The 24671-nt window shown below is 52.0% G+C and overlaps 2 protein-coding genes across 3 annotated transcripts in view; both read right to left on the bottom strand.

Moving 5' to 3' along the window:
- The window catches only part of MRPL21 (mitochondrial ribosomal protein L21), a 1021966-nt gene that overhangs the window by 779200 nt on the left and 218095 nt on the right, over nucleotides 1–24671 (bottom strand). Inside the window, exon 1 of one of the 2 annotated variants that reach the window (XM_050758218.1) lies at nucleotides 10631–10634. The exons of the other annotated variant lie outside the window; for it this stretch is intronic. The gene's annotated coding sequence lies outside the window, so the exon portion shown is untranslated. Of the gene's footprint in view, nucleotides 1–10630; nucleotides 10635–24671 lie in introns of those variants that run through there. 2 annotated transcript variants of the gene reach the window in all.
- On the bottom strand, nucleotides 4577–10834 carry FGF19 (fibroblast growth factor 19). Its single transcript, XM_050758213.1, has 3 exons — nucleotides 10147–10834; nucleotides 9762–9865; nucleotides 4577–5918 (listed from the first exon to the last, which is right to left on the bottom strand). Exons 1-3 carry the CDS (start codon nucleotides 10376–10378, stop codon nucleotides 5604–5606), a joined length of 651 nt encoding a protein of 216 aa, XP_050614170.1. The 5' UTR covers nucleotides 10379–10834; the 3' UTR covers nucleotides 4577–5603.

Genomic DNA, 24671 nt, shown 5'->3' with positions numbered 1-24671 from the left:
CATAGGGAGACCTCATCTGTACAAAAAATGAACAAAATTAGCCAGGCATGGTAGTGTGTGCTTGTGGCCCCAGCTACTCTGGAGGCTGAGGTGGGAGGATCTCTTGAGCCCAGGAATGCAGAGGCTGCAGTGAGCTGAGACTGTGCCACTACACTCCAGCCTGGGTGACACAGTGAGACTCTGTCTTAAAAAAAAAGAAAAGAAAAGAAAATGGTCAAAGGAAGTTCTCTAAATAGGCTTTGAAGTTCAGAAAGGAAAGAGGAATATCGGACTGATTAAAAATGGGGTAAAAATATGAGATTGTCCTTCTTATGCATTTTAAAAATCATCTTTGATGCCTGAAACCAAAAATCATGGCATTTGATGTGGTGCTCAATATATGTAGAGGAAAGACTTAATGAAAATTTAAAAGTGGGGAGAGAAAGAGACCTAAGTAAAGGTCATGTGGGTAATGTTCTTGCATTTCACTCAAAATGCTGAGCTGATAGCCTCAGACCATGGTACGTTATGCAGTCATGTAAGTATGCAACCATGCAATGTGAACGATGGGGATACGTCCTCAGAAACGCATCAACTGGGCGATTTCGCCATTGTGCGAACATTATAGAGTATACTCACACAACCCTAGATGGTGTCGCCTGCTGCACACCTGGGCTATGTGGTACAGCTGATTGCTTCTAGGCTACACACCTGCACAGCACGGTACTGCTCTGAACACTGTAGGCAAAGGTTGCACAATGGTAAGTACTTGTACATATCTAAAAACAGAAAAGGCATAGTAAAAATATGGAGTTGTAACGTTATGGTACCATCATTGTATATGTGGTCCGACATTAACTGAAACATCACTATGGGGTGCACGGCTGTATTGTAATACCCAGTGTCTGTGTGTCTGTCTCTCTCTCTCTCTCGCACACACACGCTCTCTTTCTTTGCCTCTAGTGGCAAAAGGTATACCTTCTCTCCCCACTCCCCTAATTGAGGTTCCTTTTACTCACCTTGAGAGTGGGGGAGGGAGTCTGAGACTAGGGCAGGAAGGATGCTGTCTCACGTCCTCCATGGCTGAGTGGACAATTTCTGCATCTGGGTGGCCCTGTCCCCACCCACTCCCTCTCCTCTTTGGTCTTGTAAAACATTTTTGGCTGTCATTTCCCAATCCGAAGAGGGAAGCTTGCCCAGTGGATGGTGAATTGTAAGAACTTGGGGGAATATCTGTGCCCTGGGTTTTCCTCTGGGGGAGTGTCTCTCCCCTTCTTAGTCCTAGCATCCCATGAGGGCTGATTCTTCCCTGGGCTATAGAAGAGGACACAGCCCAGTTGGTCAGAGCCTCCCGTGCCCAGCTGGGATGAACAAGGGACACAGGAAGGATCCCTGGGACCCAATCTGGGGCTCTTGCTGGAGTTGTTGGTAAGAGAAGATAATTGCCCATCATCTCAGCTGAGGCTGCTGGGGCCATCTTGTCACTGCAAAGGGAAAAGATGCTTGAAAACGGACAGACAGACGATGCCTGGTGTGGTGCCGGTTCCCAGATCCTGCATGCCTGAAGCGCGGCACCGCCTGGCCTTCTCAGTAAGGTGAGCCAATAAGTTCCCTTGTTTTTCCTACCGCAAGTCAGTTTGAGTTGTGTTTTCTGTCACCTGCAACCACGAGAGTCCTAATGCTGGAGTGTTGGGTTCCAGCCTCCTTCTTGGATGAGATGCCTTTCCCAGCCCCTGGGCACTTTGCCAGAATCCCCAGGAGTCAACAGGCCTTGAGGCGATGAAAAGGATCTCACTTTACAGATGCAGAAACGGCCCGAAGAAAGACCGGGATTCACTCAAGGCCACCCCTGCCCATGGGATCTTTTGAATTCCATTTTGGACTCTTACCAGCAGAGAGTCTTGTTCAACAGAAACAGTTTTTTTGCCCCGGCCCTCTCTCATTTTTAACTTCAAGTCAGTGGTGTGGGCCTAAAGCTAGGCTTGCCAGACAAAACACAGGACACCCGGTTCAATTTGAATTTGAGATCGACAATGAATAACTTTTTAGTGTACATATGTTCCAAATATTGCATGAGACACATTCCTACTAAAGAAATGCATTGCTCATCTGAAATTCAAATGTAGCTCTGGATGCTGTATTTTTATGTACTTGGCAACGCTATCTAAAGCAGGGACAGGGGATGCAGGAAGAGGGCAAGGCTACCTCTTAATGAGGACCAGGGGAAGAGTCGGGGTAGGGTGGGTGCTAAGAGGCAGCCTCAGAAAAATAATCTTCCCCATCTCCTGCCGAATTCCCACATCACCCACAGTTTGTCATCAGGGCTTTGCAGCTGCCAGGTGAGTAAAAATGTGGCCTGGAGAGCAAACATATTAACCATCAACAGTCTAGTGTGAATTAGTTTACATACATTTACTTGTCATCCATATACTGTTACTCCTTCCATGTACAGAAGGAAGAAGACACCAGAGAGGGAGGTGCTGATAAGCCTCTTTCTTCATTTTCTCCCTGAAGTGCTGGTCTTCAGAGCACAAAGGATGGAATCTGAACTGGTTCCCTGTGGTTCCCTGCACATAAGAACCACAGGGGAGCTTTTGAAAAAAATCCCAGTGCCCAGACCACACCCATCCCCATTAAATCACAATCTCAGCTGGGCACAGTGGCTCATACCTGTAATCCCAGCACTTTGGGAGGTCAAGGCAGGAGGACCACTTGAGCCCAAGAGATCGAGACCAGCCTGTGCAACATAGCAACACCCCATTGCTACAAATTAAAAACAAATGAGCTGGGCCTGGGTCTGTCGTCCCAGCTACTTGAGAGGCTGAGGCAACAGGATCCTTTGAGCCCAGGAGGTGAAGACTGCAGTGATCGGTGATTACACACTCTACTCCAGCCTGGATGACAGAGTGAGACTGTCTTAAGAAAGAAAGAGAGAGCGAGAGAGAAAGACAGACAAAAAAAAAAAAAAAAAAAAAAAAACCCAGAATCTCCATGAGTGGGTTCCAGCTATCATCTTTTTCCAGTGTGCAGCCAAATTTGAGAACCAGTGGACATAGTAGCTCAGGACAGATCATTTGATCCTTGGTGAGGGTTGCTGTGGATAGGCAGCTGACTCTGTGTCAGGCATCCCGCAGACATTATTTCACTGGATTCCTGTATAGCCCTACCATGCAGATCCTGTTAACCTCATGTCCACGGAAGGATGCAGGCTCAGAGAGGTGATGTGACTTACTCAAGGTCACACAGCAATCAAAGGGCCCTGCTCACAGCCCCTGAGCTGCCTCCAGGCCGTGTGGCTCCAGGTGAGTGCCTTTCCTGCCTTGCCTTGCCACAGGTAGAGAAGGCTGTGTCCACAAGCATCATTCAGTCCTGCCTGCCAGCTCTCTAATCAGCATGGTTACATGACGAGGACACCAAAGAATGAGAAGAGTATCTCGATTGGCAAATGGAGACAGGGAATGGCCCAAGGGTCAACTCTGGGTGTCCTGGGCATGTCATCAGTGAGAATGACAAGTGGAGGTCCCCTTTACTGAAGAGCAGGGAGGCTTCGCCTGAAATAGCCTTTGTAGTCTTCAACAATGACATTACCCCCCTCACTGCCAACAAAAGTACCTGGGAACTACTGCCCTGAGCGACCCAACCCTCCTCCCCAACTCCCTCCACCATCCCTAATTGCTGGCAAACACTCACTTGGAATTGTGTTTCATGCACACATTGGTGTCTGGTTGCACCTGCTCCTCCTTGCACTCAGGATGTGGACCCACACCTGGTCACCCTGACCGCTAATTCTTGCCTTCCCAGCCTGCCTTGCAGCTGGGGCTGGCCTGGTCCTGCGATGCAAACCTGGTTCATAGGATGTAACCGGAATTTGCTGAAAGGTTCTAAGGAAGTGTTGGCTTTCTTGATGAGAGAGGCCCAGCCCAAAATGATTCCCTCTCGCTGAGTACAGAGCGCTCAGCTGAAGCCACAGCAGCCCTGCCGAGACAAGGCCCCAGCATGACAGGGACACCAAGGGAATCACAGAGGGCAGAGCTCAGGTGTCGCTGGGCCATTGGGCCCCTCTGGATTTGCGGCTGGGCAAAAAGAAATCCTATTCGCTCAGGTCAGTGGTCCTCCGTTGAGGGTGATTTTGCCCCCCAAGGACATGCAACAACTTCTGGTGGTACTTTGGTTGTCATAACTTGGGGGTTGCTATAGGCATCTAGTGGGTGGGCTGCTAAATGCAGGAACATCTTCCCCTCAGTGAAGAGTACTGAGGGTGAGGGGCCCTGACTTAGGCCACTGTTCCTTGGTGTTTCTGTTTCCTGCAACCAAAAATACTCCTGGCAGAGAGGCCGCCCTAACCACTGAGATTGCTAGAGAGAAGGTGGTCTGAGGAAGCCAAGTCCTTAGACATAAGGAAAGGGCAGGACAGCAGGGTCCAAACCAACCTCCACCACTAGAGCTGGCTGGCCCAAACCCGTTGAACTTCCCACCCGAGCTTTTGGTGTCAAGGGCAAACACACCGAGGGTTTCCTCCCGTGGGCGGCGCTGCTCCCCACCAGCCCCTTCCCCACTTTCCCTAACATTCCAGGCGGATAACAGAATGCAACTTTTCATACAAACAAACTCCATTTTAATGTACAAAACAAACCTCACTTACATACATAAATATAATTTGGGGGCATAAATAATGTAAGAAAATAAGAGATGTACATATCAAAATAAATTACTCATAAATATCATGTTGGAAAACTAAGTGCTGGGGAAAGGGTTCTAAGTCTTCCCCCGCTGCTTCCACACCGCAAGTTATTGACAAGATTTGGGGTCTTCAAATCTTTTCTTTTCCTGATTTTTGAACGAGAAGTGCAGGTTGACATAAGGTGGGGGGCCTGGGAAGCCCCAATCCATGGGGAGACATGTGAGGTGGGCAGAGGGCTGGTGGGCTGGGGGCTGGAAGCAGGTGACACCGGGGACAGCAAGTTATTCTCAGGACAGCATCCATGACAGAACTGGCCTCAGGGGGAATTCTCAAGATGTCCCAGGGCTGGAGTGGGGCTCTGGGCTTCCCCTACTCCTGAAGCCTCTTGGGCCATGCCTGCTTCAGTCAGTTCTGGCCTGGAGGGGTTTGGGAAGGGCAAACGGTCCCTGGAAGTAGATATAGATCAATTCCCACATGGGGTTGAGTGAAATGTACGTGCTGTTTTACAGAGTAGATCACCTGTTCCTGAAATTTAAACCACTGCCTATCTTCTGGCTGCTCCTGGGGAAGTGATGAGAAAAAAAAATTAGAGAATTTCAGCTTGACATAAGAATTTTTCCAAAGGAAGTGAGTTCCCCATCAGTGGAGGTATTCAAGCAGGACTGAGACAGCACAGCAGCTTGTCCAGCAACCTCGAGGGAGCAGAATGGGGGCCCGGGCAGCAGCTGGGCAAGCTACAAGCTTACAATGTTATGATCAGACAAGTCTATTGGCTAGAAACTGGCACGGCCAATGGAAAACTCTGAATATGTACAACTTCTAGATGTTTCTTCCTAAAGCTAAACAGAACGTGGACTCGGGACTGCTCTTGTAGAAGCACGGCCTCCACTCTGCAGGTACCACAGCCCCTGGCAGCAGTGAAGAGGCCCGGGCATGGCCTCAGTTATTTCTCAAAGCTGGGACTCCTCACCGCCTCCAGTCCGGTGACAAGCCCAAATGGGTCCATGCTGTCAGTCTCCAGGGGCGAAGAGAACATGTCAGATTCCAAGTGGCCCCTGAGGTCCTCAGGCTCCTCTGGGGCCATGGGCAGCATGGGTAGGAAATGAGAGAGCGGAAGAAAGCCTCTGTTCTTGTACAGCTGCCTCTGTTTGGCACTGCTCAGAGAGACCGGGAGGCGGTGCTTCTCGGATCGGTATACATTGTAGCCATCAGGGCGGATCTCCTCCTCGAAAGCACAGTCTTCCTCTGAGTACTGAAGCTGCAGAGAAAACGGGCAGCTCTGAGCAATCCACAGTGGACGGGGAACACGGGTACACATGGACATTTGTGCTACAGACTGTCCCTGGTGGCCACCAGCAGTGACCTTCCCCATGAGCATCTCTTGCATGTTTTATACATACTTCCTGATGTACACACTGTATATGTAAGTATATATAAAATATACCTTTAAATATAAGCATATATAATATATAATATACTTTAAGGCCAGGCACAGTAGCTTACACCTGTAGGCCCAGCACTTTGGGAGACCCAGAGCAGGTGGATCACTTGAATCCAGGAGTTTGAGACCAGCCTGGGCAACATGGTAAAATTCCATCTCTACAAAAAGTACAAAAATTAGCAGGGCATGGAGGTGGGCGCCTATAGGCCCAGCTACTCGGGAGGCTTAGAGGTGGGAGGATGGGTTGAGGCTGGGGGGTCAAGGCTGCAGTGAGCAATGATCACGCCCCTGCACTCTAGTCTAGGTTACAGAGCAAGACCCTGTCTCAAAAAAAAAAAAAAAAAAAAAAAAAAACCCACAACTGTATATATACACAGAGAACACACATATATAAATGTACTGTAAGTATATGTAGTATGTACATTATGTTAATATATAACACATTAATAAATTAAATATACATTTATATACCGTTACAAATTTTTAATAATCTTTATATAGATATACATGCACACAGACAAAACTGAGGTTTATTATTTCATATATGTATATTTTATGTGTATACTTAATACTACATATACACTTTATATAGACCCAAATAATTTCCACTAAATTACCTCACCTTTTCCGAGAGCCTTGTCCTGAGCAATAATATCCATCAACCCACAGGAATGCCGTCCGTGTTTCCCTCACCCTTTACATTACATACACAACTCCTGGCATTTAAAAAGTTCCTGGGTATTTCACTGGCACTTTGGGAAACACTGATAAACCGGGTTATCATCTTAGGATAAGTCTTTTAAATAAATTGCATGTAATCCGATCTGGAGCCCAGATGAAAGCATCTGTTCCCCACCTATCTCAGAAATCACTGTGTGCCTTTATCATTCTAAGGCCTTCTGGTCTGCAGCAGTTCTGAGAACCATCAGCCCCCCTGTCTCCTCCATTCAGTCACCAAGGGCCTTCTAGGCAGGCTGCCAGAATCCGGATCTCAGTAGCCCCTCCCCCAGGTCAGGCCAGGCCAGGCCGGCGCCCAGCTGGTGGCCGGAAATGTGTGCTGAGGGAAGCCAGTCCCTCTTAGAACATTCATAGTCCACAGGGTTGAGAGGTGCCAGTGGGCAAGTGCCATCCCACACAGGTGTCATTACCCCTTGGTGACCCAGGACAGGCGCAGGCAGGAGCCGGAAGGGCTGGGCAGTAAACACACTGCAGGACGGCCTCAGTCAGGTTTCTGCCTAAGTCTGCAAAGGTCACTGAACTGCAGGTGGGTGAGGATGTGCCTGTGCCAATAAGCTCCTGATAAGAGGCTCATTGCAGCAACCCAGGATCCTGCCGAGCCCACAGATGGCTGGGACAAAGCACTGGACAGCAAGCACGATTTCTCCCAAACATGCCAAATGATAAATAAACAAGGAACACAAAACCGAATAACTGGAGGACCTCCTTCTATTTACTCGGCTTGTCCTTTGGGAGAAATAAGTATTACATTCTCCATACAGAAGATGAAATGACTTCAAGTTTCTAGAAGAATGTGGAATCTTTATTTAAGAAAGAAAGAGGCCAGGCGAGGTGGCTCACGCCTGTAATCCCAGCACTTTGGGAGGCCAAAGCAGGCAGATCATGAGGTCAGGAGTTCGAGACCAGCCTGGCCAGGATGGTGAAACCCCATCTCCACTAAAAATACAAAAAAACTAGCTGGGCATGGTGGCACGACGCCTGTAGTCCCAGCTACTTGGGAGGCTGAGGCAGAAGAATTGCTTGAACCCCACAGGTGGAGGTCGCAGTGAGCCGAGATCATGCCACTGCACTCCAGCCTGGGTGACAGAGCGAGCGAGACTCCGTCTCAAAAAAGAAAGAAAGGAAGAGAGAGAGAAAGAAAGGAAAGAGAGAGAGAGAAAGAAAGGAAGGAAGGAAGGAAGGAAGGAAGGAGGGAGGGAGGGAGGGAGGGAGGGAGGGAAGGAAGGAAGGAAGGAAGGAAGGAAGGAAGGAAGGAAGGAAGGAAGGAAGGAAGGAAGGAAGGAAGGAAGGAAGGAAAGAGAAAGAGAGAGAAAGATCCTCAATCTGTGTTAGACCATGCACAGGGGATCAAGAGGCACAAAGGGGGCTGGGCCCGGTGGCTCACACCTGTAATCCCAGCACTTTGGGAGGCCGAGACGGGTGGATCACTTGAGGTTGGGAGTTCGAGACCAGCCTGGCCAACAAGGTGAAACTCCATCTCTACTAAAAATACAAAAATTAGCTGGGCGTGGTGGTGGGCACCTGTAATCCCAGCTCCATGGGAGACTGAGGCAGGAGAAACGCTTGAACCCGGGAGGCACAGGTTGCAGTGAGCCGAGATCGGGTCACTGCATTCCAGCCTGTGGGACAGAGCAAGACTCTGCCAAAAAAAAAAAGAAGAAAAAGGCACAAAGGGATTTCAGGTGACCCAACCCCCAATTTGGGCAGAATGGCGGGTTAGGTTGATGTCCCCTGCTGGCCTCCCATCATTAGAAGCACTCCCCCCACCATCATATATGTCAAAATTAAAGTTGCAAGGGTGGGTTTGGAGCGGCTCTGGGTGGGAGTCAGCGTCCAGCGTGCCGACCACCCCGTTTCCCTGCAGTCCTCTCACGCAGGACTCCGCCATAAAACCTGAAACAGGCGCTCTGAGTACACGGAGCACGACATAAGCACCGAGCAATTTTGAGACTCTTAAAATGCTTTGTCCCGCTGTTCACAAAGGAGCTGGTTGGGCTGGAGGCGGCCCCGCCTCTGCATCCTTTCTGGGGTGGGGGCCCCGGGCAGGCGCGGCCACCCCCGCCCTGGCCCCTGCTCCGCCAGGGAGTCCGGGGCTGCGTGTGAGGCCTGCGCGGGCCGAGACCTCACACAGCCTCCTCTGCGCGCGGGGCCGCGGGAGGGGCGCGGGTTCGTTCCTTTGAACTCCCAGCCTTTGTTCCAGGGCCACCAGAGCCCCAGCGCTCGTACACTTCCGGCCCCGGGACCTCTGCGGTTACCTGGGCCTTCCCAGCCAGCCGCCACCCCCTGCCCCCACCAGAAAGCGTTTACAGGACAGGTGAGGCCCGCAGGAGGAAAAGCACGCCTTGGCGCAACTTGACTCCAGCGCATTTGCGTCTAAGCCACATCGTGCTCCTGGTAGATTAAAAATTAATTCTAAAAAACTCGCCTATCCCAAATGCACTGTTTTCTGCCTTGCTGGACAATTGATTTGTTTTTATAGGAAAGTTATGGGTAGACCCTCTTTTTTCTTTCCTGTTCTTTTTTTCTTCTTTTTATACTGGAGGGAGGGAAACGGAGGCGAGGACCACACACGCGCAGGCAGAGGCTGAAAAGGCCCGAGGTGGGTTTTCCTGTTTAATATCAAAGGAGGCCGAATAATGGGTTTCCTCGGTCCGGCTGGGCCGGCCTTTGACTCAATTGCAAATGCAAAGGCGGCTTTTGCCTATTCTCTGGCTACTGGCTGAGACCCTAAATTTCAGTAGAAAATCGTCGGACATGCACTTAATCGGTCTTTGCAATCTCCCTCAAAGTTGCACACGGGTCTGGTCGGAGGAGGCGAGAAAACCCTGGATTCGAACCAGCGCCTTTTTCTCCTTCCGGCCTCCGCCCGGGGACAGGCGTTGCTTCCCCGCCCCAGCGCATCCGCCCCGTGGGGACACTTACCAGCCCCTGCATCTTGCCGTCGGCGCCCATGCAGAGGTACCGCACGCTGTGCACGCCCTTGATGGCCACGGTCCGCAGAGCTACTGCCTTGATCTCCAGCAAACCTGGGCGCAGGGAAAGCGAGAAGCTGCAGCCGGGACCCCCGGGGCTCGCACCACGTGGGTGCGGTCGGTCCACGAGCCTGTGCCTCTCCCTAGCGTCCCGCGCCGTTTGGGGACTAAGGGAGGGATCCTAACGCCCAAGTGCCAAAACCTGGGGTTCCCAGGAGTTGTGGGGTCCGCAGGAGCCTAAGGGTGGCAAAGGAAGGAAGGGCGCTGGGGTGGGATGCGCGGGGCGGGGTGGGGTGTGCGCGGCGGGGCGGGCGGGGGACCTGGCTGGCACTCACTGTGCGCGCTTTGGCCCCGCGCGCAGTCCACGACGCCGTCGGTGCGGATGCGCAGGAAGCAGCTGGAGAGCCCATGGGGGCCGGAGGTGTACAGGTGCCGCAGGCGGATGGGGTCGCCCCAGCCGTAGTGCACGTGGGGCCCCGCGTCCGAGAAGGCGAGGGGACGCCCGGCCACGACCAGCCAGAGGCTGGCCAGGATCCAGGCGTGGACCACCACACACCCGCTCCTCATGGCACCTCCCTGGGGCTCTCGGCGCAGTTCCGGCGATGGGGGTGCGGGAGGCTGGGCGGCGACCGGGATGCGCTGCGGGGCTGTGAGTGCCGGATTGGGATGGCCGTGGCCCTCGATCCTGGACGCAGCGCTCCTGCTCCGACGGCTCGGCGGCTCCGGGCCGGCAACCTTATATAGTAGCGCCTTACGGGCCCCGCGGGTAGGTGCCCAAGACACCCGAGCATTTCTTATCGGGATTGCATCAAGCCTCCGCCCCCCGCACACACCCACTCACACCCCGCCTCCGGCCCCAGCCCCCTCCCCGGGCCCGGGCAGGCAGGCGGCGGCTTCTTGTCCCAGCCGGGGTGACCCCGCCCAGGCCGTTCGGATCTGCGGGAGGAGGAGGCCTCGTTTAGCGGCCGGGTTTCGGGGAACTCCTCCCCACCGCGCAGCGGCCCCGAGGTTCTTGGCTGGGAGAGTTTGATTTTGCAAAGCAATCGACAACTGGGGCCCCTCCCCCAGGCGTCGGGCTCCCAGTGGATGCGCTCGGCATGGGGCACCAGCAGGGGCGGGGTCAGGAACCCCGGGGTCAGAGGTTTGGGGGCACCGAGTTTTGCCTCCTTCACCCTCTAGTCGGTAAAAGCCTCACCTCGGCCTTAGGGTCCTTCCCCTTAAAAGGCCACTCGCACTCCCTCCCCCGACTTTCCCAGCCCAGCACATCTGACGTCAAAGCCGTCCAATAGAATTTCCCCCCGCAGTTCCGACCGTCTCAGGTTCTCCCAGCTTCATCTTCTTGCAATTCCTGCCCCGCCCCTTTTATCCGGGTAAATTGCCCCCCGACGGGGGGCCGGGCGCGCTCTCTGCGGGCCGGGAAACAATGGGAGCCGCGCGGACTGTAGGTGGCGCCGCAGCCTCGGCGTCGGCCTCGGCTTTGCGCTCCTGGCCGCGCGCCCCTGCCTGCTCCGCGCTCGCCCCGGCCCTGCGGCTGTGCCCGAGATGCTACCTGAAAGGGGGCACTGGGAAGAAGGCTCTCGGGCAGGGGGTGCGGGCCAGCTGCGGGATTGGTGAACCCCAGCTTCTCGGCTGGAGGGTGATGGAGGCAGAGGCGCAGGGAGGGAGGCCTGGGCCTCCGTTTCCCGGTTTTTGAGCTGTCTTGTGTCGGGGGTCTGGTCCTTCAGTCCCCGAGTCTCTGCGCACGGGGTCGGGGGAACAGCACGGTCGGGGAGGTCGAGAGCGCCTTACCTGGTGGGGAGGGGTCGGGAAGGGGCCAAGGAACGGTGATGGGCGCCCCTGGCTTCCGGGCAGGTGCCAGGTGAGGAAAGAAATAGGGGCCGCTCCATGAAGTGGTTCCTGTAAATAAAGAAAAGGACATCCAGAGAATACCCTGGCGGGGAATGAAGGGGTCCTCCTAGGGGGTTTTGGCTTAACTCTAATTATTTCTTGTTATTCTTCCAAACCCCCAGCTCCTAGATGTGGGGCCCCAGGAGGCTGGTTTTGGGGCAGAGCCCTCCTGGCCCAGCGCAAAGGCGATGGGGAGGGCAAACGGGAGAGACAGCGAGAGAAATGCCAGGCCTAATGAATTTCAATGAGCAGAGGCCACATTCATCCCCCAGTCAGTGACTGGCGTTAATGACTGAGGGCGCAGCAAATGTCACCAGGAAAGTCTTTACAAAAAGACATCATCCCGAAGGCTTTCTAGACCAGGGACCCCCACGCTGTGTGTCTTGGTTCAGAAAGCCGTGGCTTCTGTTAAATCTAATTACTTCCCCCCTGTGGCTTTAAATCGACGGCGGCTCCTATTAAACTTAATTACCCTCCCCTGCAGCTTTCGTTTTAAAGATCCGTGGTAAATGCGTGATAAATGCTCTTGAGGGCGATGGCAGAGGCTGCACTGGGGGACACGACCCAAACCGGGTGGGGGCGATGGCAGCCTCTGGTTCCACACCTACCCCTCTGCAGCCCCTTCCAGGGACATGGGGAAGAGAGTGGCTGATGCGATCAGGGAGCGTGGGGAAATAAGGAAGGCGGCTACTGTCCCCCAGCCCCTGTTCTGAGCGCTCCATGGATGTTTTCAGCTCAAATCTCTACAAGAACCCCCCCATGGTATTCTATTCCTCCCTCCCCCATGGAGCAGGAGGGAAATGGGGGCCCCAGAAAAGTGGCTGAGTGACCCAAGGTCGCACACCCTGTTAGTGGTGAAGTTGGAATTTGAACCCAAACAGTGGGGCTTGTAAATCCAGGCTGTGCTGCGTCTTATCCCGGGACAGGGGCTCTGGGGTCAAACCCACTGTAGTGTGGATCACACCCAGCCACTCCCTGGGTAGGTCGTGGACCACTGACTGATTGTCCTCTCAGCTTGCTCTCAGGCTTGTCCTGAGGGTTACAAGGAAGAGGAGACAGAGAGGGCCTGGGATGTAGTGCTCACCAAGGTGGTGATGGCAGGCCTGGAGGTCAGCTGTGTACCAGCCATCTCACAGGCACAGCCATGCTCTGAGCGCTTAGGGGATGGATCCTGCTCGTGTGAGGAAGCTGAGGGTCACAGAGATGGACTGCCGGGTCTTGAGGGTTTGCCCCAGGTGGGCCAGGCACACAACCCTGGGTGTTTGCTGGGCTCCCTGGTGTGTGTGGTTGGAGGGAGCCAAGCCCGCAGAGGACAAGGCAGCGCTGGCCAGCAGGGGGCTCTCCAGGCAAGAGCAGAGGTGTGGCAAGGGCTGAGGTCCTCCTCCCACGCAGCTCTGTGCACACCGGAACCTCTGAAGCCACCAGTGTGCTGAATTGGGCTGGCTTTGCTTTTCAGGTTGCGTTTGATTTGCCCCAGGTGGCTAAGCCGGCTGAATCGCCCAGGTGGGGTTTCATTCATTAAGTGGCATGAGCACTGGGGAGCAGGTAGGATCAAGGCACCCCTGACGTCCTGCTCACCCATGCAGGGGCACGGGGGTCTCCAGCCCAGGTGTCCAGAAGGGCTTGGCTTGGTGGCTTTGTTCTGGATTTGATGTGAGCTGTTTTTTTTTGTTTTTGTTTTTTAATTACCCTGTAGAACTGTAAATCCTTTTTCTGGGGTCTTCCTTCTTCCTTCTGAGGGTGTAGAGCTTCCTTCTTCCTGATTATGGCAAATGAGTCATTTGCACCATTTCTAAACCCATGTCCCAATGTCTAAGAACATCTTGTTCGGCTTCACCTCCAATTTTTGCATTATGAAAATCATAGTTTTCCTTTCATTTTGCAGTGAAAAATGTACGTTTCGCTGTCAAATGTGCGTTCATCTACATAAGCACTCCCTGGAGCCCCTCCCAAACCCCCTGCCCCCACCTTGTGATTGAAAATTATTTTGTAATTTGAGAAACTTCTGGGGGTGGTAAAAGTCTTTATTAGAAAACAAGAACTGCAGGGTAGCGTGGGACTGAGAGAGCTGTGAACACTGAGGTGATCGAGGCCACGCCCCACAGCTGGTTCCTGGCCAAGTGGAGGCTGAGACCCAGGGACTCCTGAATCTCAGCCCAGTATTTTTGCTAGAACCTGCTAGAACATGCATTATTTCCCCCAAGACTTTCTGATTCACCAACACCCATTTTTTTCCCCTATACGCATCGTTATTCTGAAATGAGGCCACCCAGCTAGCCCAGAAATTGGCAGAGACTATGACAGAGTAGAAGAAGGAAGACCTCTTTGAGATTCCATTTCCTCATTTGTAAAACAACAAAAGGAAAGCTAATTTACAGGGTTAATGTGAGCATTAGAAAAGACATCGCCATCTATCAAGTGACCAATATTTGTAAGATAGAGACAGGCCTGGCACATGTAAAGCACATAACAGAAGGGTAGCTATTGTTACTGATGTAAATGCTGCTCTCTGGTGATCTTGGTTACATTTATCACTTATTTTAACATTTTTTTTTTTTTTTTTTTGAGACGGAGTCTTGCTCTGTCACCCAGGCTGGAGTGCAGTGGCCGGATCTCAGCTCACTGCAAGCTCCGCCTCCCGGGTTTACGCCGTTCTCCTGCCTCAGCCTCCCGAGTAGCTGGGACTACAGGCGCCCGCCACCTCGCCCGGCTAGTTTTTTTGTATTTTTTAGTAGAGACGGGGTTTCACCGTGTTAGCCGGGATCGTCTCTCGATCTCCTGGCCTCGTGATCCGCCCGTCTCGGCCTCCCAAAGTGCTGGGATTACAGGCTTGAGCCACCGCGCCCGGCCTACTTATTTTAACATTTAATGGCAACTCTAGAAAAATATATATAGTGACAAAAAGCTGGATGGAGATCCATTAGAGAAGAGTAAATAGAAGGCTGGGTGCCGTGGCTCATTCCTGTAATCCCAGCACTTTGGGAGGCCGATGCAGGAGAATTGCTTGAACCCGGGAGGCGGAGGTTGCAGTGAGCCAAGATTGCGCCACTGTACTCCAGCCTGGGCAACAGAGGGAGACTCTGTCTCCAAAAAAAAAAAAAAAAAAAAAAAAAAAAAAAACAGAAGGAGAAGGAGGAGGAGGAGGAGGAGGAAAAGGAGAAGGAGAAGAAGGAGAAGAAAAGGGTAAATAGAAGATGCAAATGTTCTCTATCTTTATTGTGGTAGTGAATACACAGGTAATGACATTTATCAAAGCTCATTAAGCTGTTCCCTTAAAATTAAGGTGCCTTTTTTCAGAGTAATTTCTATTAAATTCTAAAGTAAATTGTGTCTGAATTTTAAATAAGCATTAATAGATCCTTTTTTCCAGTTGTTTTATTGTGTTTAAACATAAACAACATAAAAGGTACCATCCTAACCATTTCTAAATGTAGTTCAGAGGAATTAATACATGCATAAATCTGTGTGGATCACCGCCATCCATCTCCAAAACTCTTTTCATCTTGTAAAAATGACATTCAGCTGGGTGCGGTGGCTCACTCCTGTAATCCCAGCACTTTGGGAGGCCGACGCAGGTGGATCACTTGAGGTCAGGAGTTCGAGACCAGCCTGGCCAACATGGTGAAACCCCATCTCTACTAAAAATACAAAAATTAGCCAGGTGTGGTGGCGCATGCTTGTAGTCCCAGCTGCTACGGAGGCTGAGGTGGAAGGATCGCTTGAACCCAGGAGGCGGAGGTTGCAGTGAGCCAAGATCACACCACTATACTCCAACCTGGGCAACAGAGTGAGACTGTCTGGAAAAAGAAAAAAGAAAAGGATGTATGTATCAAAAAAACAAAAAAGTCATTTGAATTGTAACCTCCTTTCCGCCAACTGAGTTGTAAACACTTCCCTTGGGATTAAATATCCTAGCACATCCTTTGACACCAGCACATCCGAGTGATGCAATCTGTTGTCACCTATTGCTGGACGTTCAGGTTGTTTCGAATGTCCCCTGCCAAGACCATGCAGGGAAGAACATTCTTGGAGACACATCTCGCACATGTCCACTCTTGGAATTACTGAGCCCTGTCGTCTCTCGCCCAGGCAGGCCCTGGCCCTGTGTAAAGGGTGGAATTCAGGAAGCTACCTTGCTTCTGTTCACACAAAGGGCTGCACAGCTTCCTCCAGAGATCTGCGGTGAGCCTGGGTCTGCATGTAAGCGCCACCACCAGCAGGCACCATGTGGCATAGCAGCTAGGATCGGAGCCCCCGCTTTACTGTCATTTCAGAAGGCCCAGGACGTGAACTCCCCTAGCTGGGAGGACCTGTGCAGTGAGCCTTACTTTTCTCACCTGTGAGGACAGGAGCTGACAGAAGTAGCCACAAAGGGTATTTCTGGTATGTGAAAGCCCTTTTCCCTCAGAGAGGGAGACTCCAGTCTCCCTCATCAAAACAGAAATGAGTTCCCATCGCAAATGTGTTGAGCTGTCAGAGTAGTGACGTCATGGAAGAATGCACCCAGGCTTTGAATGTCAGCTATTGAAAGAAAACAAAAAGTAGCTTAATGAGAAAACATTAACAGTGTTCATGCTGACTTCCTGAAAAACCAACAAGTGAAAATATCGAGGTTGGAAATTCTCAGAAGCCCTGGCCTCTGTCGGCTTCATAAACCTTTCGTGAAGAAGGACGAGTCCCAGACTCCACGAGTTGATGGTTCTTCAAACTTCATGCACGAAGGGATGGCCTTTTCTCTCCAAAAGCTCAGCCGCCTTTCCACAATGTCTTTTGTCTGTCTTCTGTCACAGATGGTTAGGAAATCCTGGACAGGCCTGGCCAGCACCATTTGCTGAGTGCTTGAAATCCTCTGGCCATGGCGATGGTGGTGGTGATGGCTGGTACCAAGTGTCCAAAAGTGTCCTGGGCAGTTTATGTGCCTCATGGTGTTTGAGTCTCACAGCACCCATTCTAAAGAGGGGCACAGTGAGGCTCAGAAACTGCATCTTGCCCAGAGTCACGAATAAAGCCAATAAACAGCAGAGCTGGGATTTGAACGCAGTTCTGGCTGTATTTGAGTCACAAAGCTATTTAATCATTACTCTCTTTTTATTTTTATTTTTTAAAAAGAAGCAAAACCAGGCCAGGCACAGTGACTCACACCTGTAATCCCAGCATTTTGGGAGGCCAAGGCAGGCGGATCACTTGAGCCCAGGAGTTCAAGACCAGCCTGGGCAACATGGCAAAACCGCATTTCTACAGAAAATACAAAAATTAGTTGGGCATGGTGGCGTGAGTCTGTAGTCCCAACTACTTGTGATGCTGAGGTGGGAGGATTACTTGAGCCTGGGAGGCAGAGGTTGCAGTGAGCTGTGATCCACCACTGAAAAAGGAAAAAAAAAAAAAAAAAAAAAAAAAAAAAAAAGCAAAACTCAAACAGCTGCTTTTTCAGAAAGTTAAGAGGCCTGACCAAATTCAGAACCTCAGTTGGGCACATGGCTCAGCTGGCTCATGTAATCCTAGCACTTTGGGGGGCCAAGGCAGGCGGATCACAAGGTCAGGAGTTCGAGACCAGCCTGACCAACATGGTGAAACCCCATCTCTACTAAAAATACAAAAATTAGCTGGGCCTGGTGGCATACGCCTATAATCCCAGCTACTTGGGAGGCTGAGGCAGGAGAATCACTGGAACCCAGGAGGCAGAGGTTGCAGTGAGCTGAGATCGTGCCATTGCACTCCAGCCTGGGCAACAGGACGAGACTCAGTCTCAAAAAAAAAAAAGAAAAGAAAAGAGAAACAAATTCAGAACCTCATCTAGGGGCTTGGCCCTACTCTTCGATTCCTTGGCCCCATGACCTGCCCGGGTGCTTCCAAGAGTGGTCATTGGAGACCCTGGAGTGACTCTAGCAAGACAGCCAGAGAGCCCCCCTTCTGAGTGCAGCCCTCAGCTCCTCCTGCTCTGCTGTGTGGTACCTGGACATCATGTCTTGGGGTGGAGACTGACCCGACATGTCTCCTCTTCAGACAAAGCTCTGTGGAAGTGAGGATACAAGTGCACGATTTGCAGGCATGACCCTCGCGTCCTGCATGGAGCCAGCCTGACACTTGACACTATCAAAAAATATTGGATGAATCATTTAAAAGAACTGGAAGGGCCAGGCACGGTGGCTCACACCTGTAATCCCAGCACTTTGGGAGGCCGAGGCGGGTGGATCACTTGAGGTCAGGAGTTCAAGACCAGCCTGGCCAACATGGCGAAAACCCATCTCTACTAAAAATACAAAAATTAGCCAGGCGTCGTGGGCACCTATAATCCCAGCTACTCGGGAGGCTGAGGCAGGAGAATCGCTTGAACCCGGGAGGCACAGGTTGCGGTGAGCCGAGATCACGCCATTGCACTGCAGCCTGGGTGACAGAGCCAGACTCTGTCTCAAAAGAAAAAAAAAAAAAAAACTGGAAGGTGTTGACATTGCTGTGCACTCACTGGACTCCTTGCTCATCCTTTCATTGTTCATCCTTTCTCTCCTTCCTCCTGCCCCCCTTTGACTTCCATTGCCAAACTGATCATTCATCTCACCTGCAAACGAGTTCCAGGCACTTCTGATGGGTCACACATCATGTCAAGAAAATCAGGCCAGCACAGTGGCTCACGCCTATAATCCCAGCACTTTGGGAGGCTGAGGTGGGCAGATCATCTGAGGTCAGGAGTTTGAGACCAGCCTGGCCAAGATGGTGAAACCCCATCTTTACTCAAAATACAAAAAAAAAAAAAAAAAAAAAAAAATGGCTGGGTGCGGTGGCAGTGGCGGCTCATGCCTGTAATCTCAGCATTTTGACAGGCCGAGGCGGGCAAATCACGAGGTCAAGAGATTGAGACCATCCTGGCCAAGATGGTGAAACCTCATCTCTACAAAAAATACAAAAATTAGCCAGGTGTGGTGGCATGTGCCTGTAGTCCCAGCTACTTGGGAGGCTTAGGCAGGAGAATCGCTTAAGTCTGGAGGGCAAAGGTTGTAGTGAGCCAAGATCACACCACTGCACTTCAGCCTGGGTGACAGCGTGAGACTCTGTCTCAAAAAAAAAGAAAAAGAAAAGAAAAAGAAAAGGAATTCTAATCTCTTCCAACCCTGTGGTATCTTAGCAGTAGGGCTTCTAGCTGGGCGGAAGGGGTATGTTTGGGGCAGCAGGGGACGCAGGCAGGCAGGTCCCATATGGGTTGATGTTCCTGTTTCTGCTGAGGGCAAACAAGAACTGTCTTCAAAGTCCACAGCAGAACATACTCCGGGAACTGACCCCTGCACGCAGTTTCATTTCAGGGGCCGCTTCCACATGCTGAGTCCCCCACCTGCATGGTCACCGTGACTTTGTAAATGCCAGTATTCCTCCTGATGAAAACTGATAGGAGAGAAAGTCACCCACCAGTATCCGGCGGCTGATAGGAGAGGAAGTCGCTGGCCAGTATCTGGCGGCGGGGAGTCAGGACAGAGATTTCCACTTGAGTCACATTCAGTCTCTTCGCCTCAACTTGCAGGTACCAAGGCCTCACCCCTGGGGAGTGGCCTTCAGTTATTCCTGCAGCAAGGCGGATAGCCAGGCATTCTTCCGTTTTACAGGTGAGAGGCCCACAAAGCCTGCCTGGCTCTAGGACCCATGGGTGGGTAAGGGACCATGAGCAGGCTCCGAGAGGCCAAGTGCATGGCCTGCGGTCACCCAGCAAGCAGAGGCCTTATGGACAGGGTTTCCCTCCCTGTCCAGCTACCCCCGGGTCTGGCCAGAGATCAGCAGGCCGGACAGATATTCCTGGAGGCTAAGCCTGTAAGATTCTGGAGGGTGTTGCTCCAGCTCATTTGCAACAGATGAGCTCAGAATTCCAGGGTTGGAAAGGACCTTCAAGAAGATTTCCTTAGCCAGGTGTGGCGGCTCCCTCCTGTAATCCCAGCACTTTGTGAGGCCGAGGCAGGAGGATCACTTGAGTCCAGGAGTTCGAGACCAGCCTGGGCATAGGGAGATCACATCTCTACAAAAAAATTTTGTAAATTAGCCAGGTGTGGTGGTGTGCACCTGTAATGCCAGCTGCTCAGGAGGCTGAGGTGGGAGGATGGCTCAAAGCTGGGAGGTTGAAGCTGCAGTGAGTCATGATTGCACCACTGCACTCCTGCCTGGGTGATGGGATGAGACCCTGTCTCAAAAACAAAACAAAACAAAGATTTCCTCCAAGTCCGTTATCCTCATCTAAGCAAAATAAGAAGCAAAGAAAGGGTTCGCCCAAAGACGTCCAGCCACCCGGCTGCAGCAAAGAGGCTGGAAGTATTTAAAAACAGCATCCCTTCCCTTTCCCAAAATAAGCACACACGGCATAGTTCCACATTTAATTTGTAATAAAGTATTTTTAAAATAAAAAAACCCCACACTTAGAAGAGACCTTATGAAAAATCCCTGCCTAAGCAGATGGGAGGTTGCCAGAGGTTGTGCCTAAGCAGATGGGAGGTTGCCAGAGGTTGGGAAAGAAGGGGGGGTGACTGTTTCATGAGTCAGGGGCTTTCTTTGGGGTGATAAAGATGTCTAGAAACTTGATAAAGGGAGTTTAGGGGAAGGTACTAAATGCCATGGTGAATCGTTCACTTTAAAATGGTTAATTTTGGCTGGGCGCAGTGGCTCACGCCTGTAATCCCAGCACTTTGGGAGGCCGAGACGGGCGAATCACGAGGTCAGGAGATCGAGACCATCCTGGCTAACATGGTGAAACCCCATCTCTACTAAAATACAAAAAAAGTTAGCCGGGCGTGGTGGCGGGTGCCTGTAGTCCCAGCTACTCAGGAGGCTGAGGCAGGAGAATGGCGTAAACCTGGGAGGTGGAGCTTGCAGTGAGCCAAGATCACGCCACTGCACTCCAGCTTGGGTGACAGAGGGAGACTCCATCTCAAGAAAAAAAAAAAAAAAAAGGTTAATTTTGCATTATGTGAATTTCACCTCAATAAAAAGAAATCATATAAAAAGAAAGAAGCAGCCAGGCGAAGTGGCTCACGCCGGTAATCCCAGCACATTGGGAAGCCGAGGCAGGTGGATCACCTGAGGTCAGGAGTGCAAGACCAGCCTGGACAACATGGTGAAACCCCATCTCTACTAAAAATATAAAAATTAGCCGGGCGCAGTGGCTACTGGGGAGGCTGAGGCAGGAGAATTGCTTGAACCTGGGAGGTGAAGGTTGCAGTGAGCCCAGGTCGTGTCACTGCACTCCAGCCTGGGCAACAGAGTGAGACTCTGCCAAAAAAAAAAAAAAAAAAAAGAAAAGAAAAGAAAAGAAAAAGAAAGGAAACAGCTGAGACCTCACTAAGACATGGAGGCCCTCAGGGGAGCTTGGTTATGGAGTGGAAGTTGGCAGCAGCCCTCATAATGCTTGAACTTCCAGGCTTGTGGCTTGTATGTATCAGGATGGTGTAGCGAATGTCCTTGTAAGAAACAAGTGCAAGGCCAGGCGCTGTGGCTCACTCCTGTAATCCCAGCACTTTGGGAGGCTGAGGTGGGTGGATCACCTGAGGTCAGGAGTTTGAGATCAGCCTGGCCAAGATGATGAAACCCCGTCTCTACTAAAAATACAAAAATTAACTAGGCATGGTGGCGGGCGCCTGCAATCCCAGTTACTCAGGAGGCTGAGACAGGAGAATTGCTTGAACCCAGGAGGCAGAAGTTGCAGTGGACTGAGATTGCACTACTGCACTCCAACCTGGGTGACAGAGTGAGACTCCATCAAGAAAGAAAGAAAGAAAGAAAGAAAGAAAGAAAGAAAGAAAGAAAGAAAGAAAGAAAGAAAGAAAGAAAGAAAGAAAGAAAGAAAGAAAGAAAGAAAGAAAGAAAGAAAGAAAGAAAGAAAGAGAAAGAAAGGAGAGAAAGAAAAGAAAGGAGGAAAGGAGGAAAGGAGGAAAGGAGGAAAGGAGGAAGGGAGGAAGGGAGGAAGGGAGGAAGGGAAGGGAGGAAGGGAGGAAGGGAGGAAAGGAGGAAGGAAGGAAGGAAGGAAAGAGAGAGAAAGGAAGGAAGGAAGGAGAAGTATTTCGAGAGAAAAGTGTCGTATCCACAACTAATTTCCAAATGGCCCAGGAAAATCCATCTGTGTGCATACGCGTGTGTGTGACGAGAGTGAACGCAGATGGGGCGGGGTGCAGGGGAGTGGAGGTGGAGGCTGTACAGGTTTTGTCATACTATTCTTGAGACTCCTCTGTGGGTTTGAAATTTTTCAAAATAAAAAAAAAATGGAGGGGAAGAAACTCAACCCACCTGCCCGGTACCAGCCTGTGTCTTATTCGGCAGAGCCCTCAGCCGCGATGGGCAGGTGTGTGCAGCTCACACATTGGTTTCTAGGCATGCTCCTGGAAGCCCAGCAATGCTCTGGGAAGGCACTCAGCACTCAGGTGACAGTCACTGGTCCCAGCTCCCAGGGCAGGAAACCGAGGCTCGAGAGGCTATGTGCTGACCCACGCAGCGAGGCCCAGCACCAAAGAGGGTGCAGAGGGGGAGTCAAGGTATTCTGGGTCCCCGTGGGGCATGTCAGGGGAGCCATGCTGCACGCCCAATGTGACAGGCAGGGGGCATATTTTCCAAGGCAGCCGGTCCCTAGGGAGTGACAAGTTCATCACTCGGTCCTCATCCTGCCCTGCTCCAGGACGTGGCGGCTTAGTCTTTTCTCAATTGCCAGCTTCCTTTCAGGTCAGACGTTATGCTTTGTGTTTTGTTTTGTTTTCTTTCATTTTTTTAAACAGAAAAGTTTTTACAAACTTGGTTTTGGGTCTTCTTCAGCATGGAGGAGTCAGTGTCCCATCTGAAGTCACTCTCAGGTACAAAGCTGAGAGGCCAACCCACACCCAGGCCACAGAGAATAGCCCCTTTAGGACTAGAGATCTTGAGAAGGCCAGCTCCCGTATCTGGTGATCTAGAACTTTCTGCAACTGTTTTCTTACTAATGAGAGGCACCGTATAGCTGAAGGCCCTCTTGAGGCCGGACTCCGTGTGTGTGTGTGTGTGTGTGTGTGTGTGTGTCTGAGTATGTGTACACATGTGCCATTGTGTACATTTGTGTGAGTGCATGTACTCATGTGTGCACATGTGTGTGCATGAGTATACGCAAACGTGTGCTCATGTGTGTATGCATGTGCTGTGTAGTTCTTGCAGCAACAGCTCTGACAACTCATTCTCCATGTTGCAGAAGAGCAGATAGAAGCTCAAAAAGGCTCAGGAAGAGCCCTTGTCTCCTTTGCAGTGCTTGCTATAATTGCCTTAAAATAATCATCTATGGAATTATTTGCCTATGGTCTGTCTCTGCCTAGTGTCTGTAAGCTCCATGGTGGCACACACATGTGTGTGTGTCTTGGTCACTCCTGCCTCCCCTGGGCCCAGCATAGCGCTGGCAGGGCGTGGGTGTGATGAATCTCCTTCAGCGGAGGGGAGAAGGGCGGGAGGGGGGAGAAGGGCGGGAGGGAGGGAGGGAAGGAGAAGGGGAGAGAAAGCGGGGGCTTCAGTCTCCTTCTAGCCTTGCCTTTCTAGCAGGTCAGGGGAGGCCAGCATTTAAACAGATGCTCTGGGCTCAGCTCTGGCTAGGGTTTCTGGCTGCATACACCACAGATCAAGGGGGCTGGAGGATTCCTGCCAAAGGCTCCCACTGTGCGCCTTGGGACAAGCCCTTGGCTCAGTTTCCCCACCTAGGAAACAGGATGGACACGGGGTTGCCAAGGGTGGCCAGAGGGAGCCAGGCCAAATGGCTGGGACATGGGGGCTGGACAAGGAGGGGCCTCTTCCCGAAGCCCCAGCCAGGGCTGCCAGTCCCCCCAAGACATGCCATGCTTTGTCTCCTTGCAAGGAGCTCCCATCAGCTCTTCAACCCTCCCCTCCAGAATGGTGCCTGCCCTGAACCCTTGCCTTCCCCGCTCCACCATCATGCCTCTTGTTTCAGGCCCTCTGTGGGACAGGAAACAGATGCAAGTGCCTGGTGCAGGCTGTGTGCGTGCAGGATCTAGCACAGCCCCATTCTACAGATGAGAGCACTGAGGTGAAGGGGCCGTCAGCCTTGGCCAGTGCAGAGTGAAAAAGAGCTCCTCCTTCCTTCCTCCTCCCTGCCCCACCACCTCCAGTCTCCTTCCTCCTCTCCCCTTCCCTTCCTAACTCCTCCCTCCTCCCCTCCTCTTCTCCTCTTCCATCCTCCTCTCCTCCCTCCCCTCCTCTTCCCTCCCCTCCTCCTCCCTCCCCTCCTCCTCCCTCCCTCCCCTCCTCCCTCCCCCCCTCCTCCTCCCTCCTCCTCCTCCTCCCTCCCTTCCTCCTCCCTCTCCTTCTCCTCCCTCCCCTCCTCCTCCCTCTCCTCCTCCTCCCTCCCCTTCTCTCCTCCTCCTCCCTCCTCTCCTCCTCTCCTCCTCTTCTTCCCTCCTCCCTCCTCTCTTCCTTTCCTCCTCTCCTCCTCCTCCCTCCTCCCCTCCCTGTCTCTCACCCTCCTCTCCTCCTCCTTCCTGCCTCCTCCTGTACACTGCTCATTGCTGTCACCACTGGGGCTTGGGGTTTTTGCTGGGATTGAGTCCATGGTCCTGGTTGCGGCTAGGGGCTTATTCCCAGAGGTCCCATGGCCAGAGTGGGAAACATGGATTTCCGTTTAAGCCTCATTTATGATGGTGCAGTCAGCCTGTGCCCAGCCTGATTCCCGGAGGTCAGTTAGTGGGTGGGTTACAGGGTGTCCCTCGTGGAGAGGCTGGCAAGGAGAGCCAAGCGAGGGTGGGGTGACCCTGCCAGTGTGGAAAACCTGGCCTGTGAGGGCAGTGCTTCCTCTTCCATCTCCAGCATCTGATTCCCATGAGCTCTGTTTGTTTTAAGGGTTTCTTGTAGAAGCCTCCACACAAGACAGTTGGGGTCACAGTCTCTGCTGCTCTTGAACTTGGCACCAATGACCTTGAATCTTTATGTGACATCCCGATGAGACTTGGCTGAGCTCTGGGCTCTGCTGAGCGGAGCTGGGGTCTTG

Source organism: Macaca thibetana, chromosome 14 (assembly GCF_024542745.1).
Source record: "Macaca thibetana thibetana isolate TM-01 chromosome 14, ASM2454274v1, whole genome shotgun sequence".
NCBI lineage: Eukaryota > Metazoa > Chordata > Mammalia > Primates > Cercopithecidae > Macaca > Macaca thibetana.
This window is presented reverse-complemented; position numbering and strand designations above follow the sequence as displayed.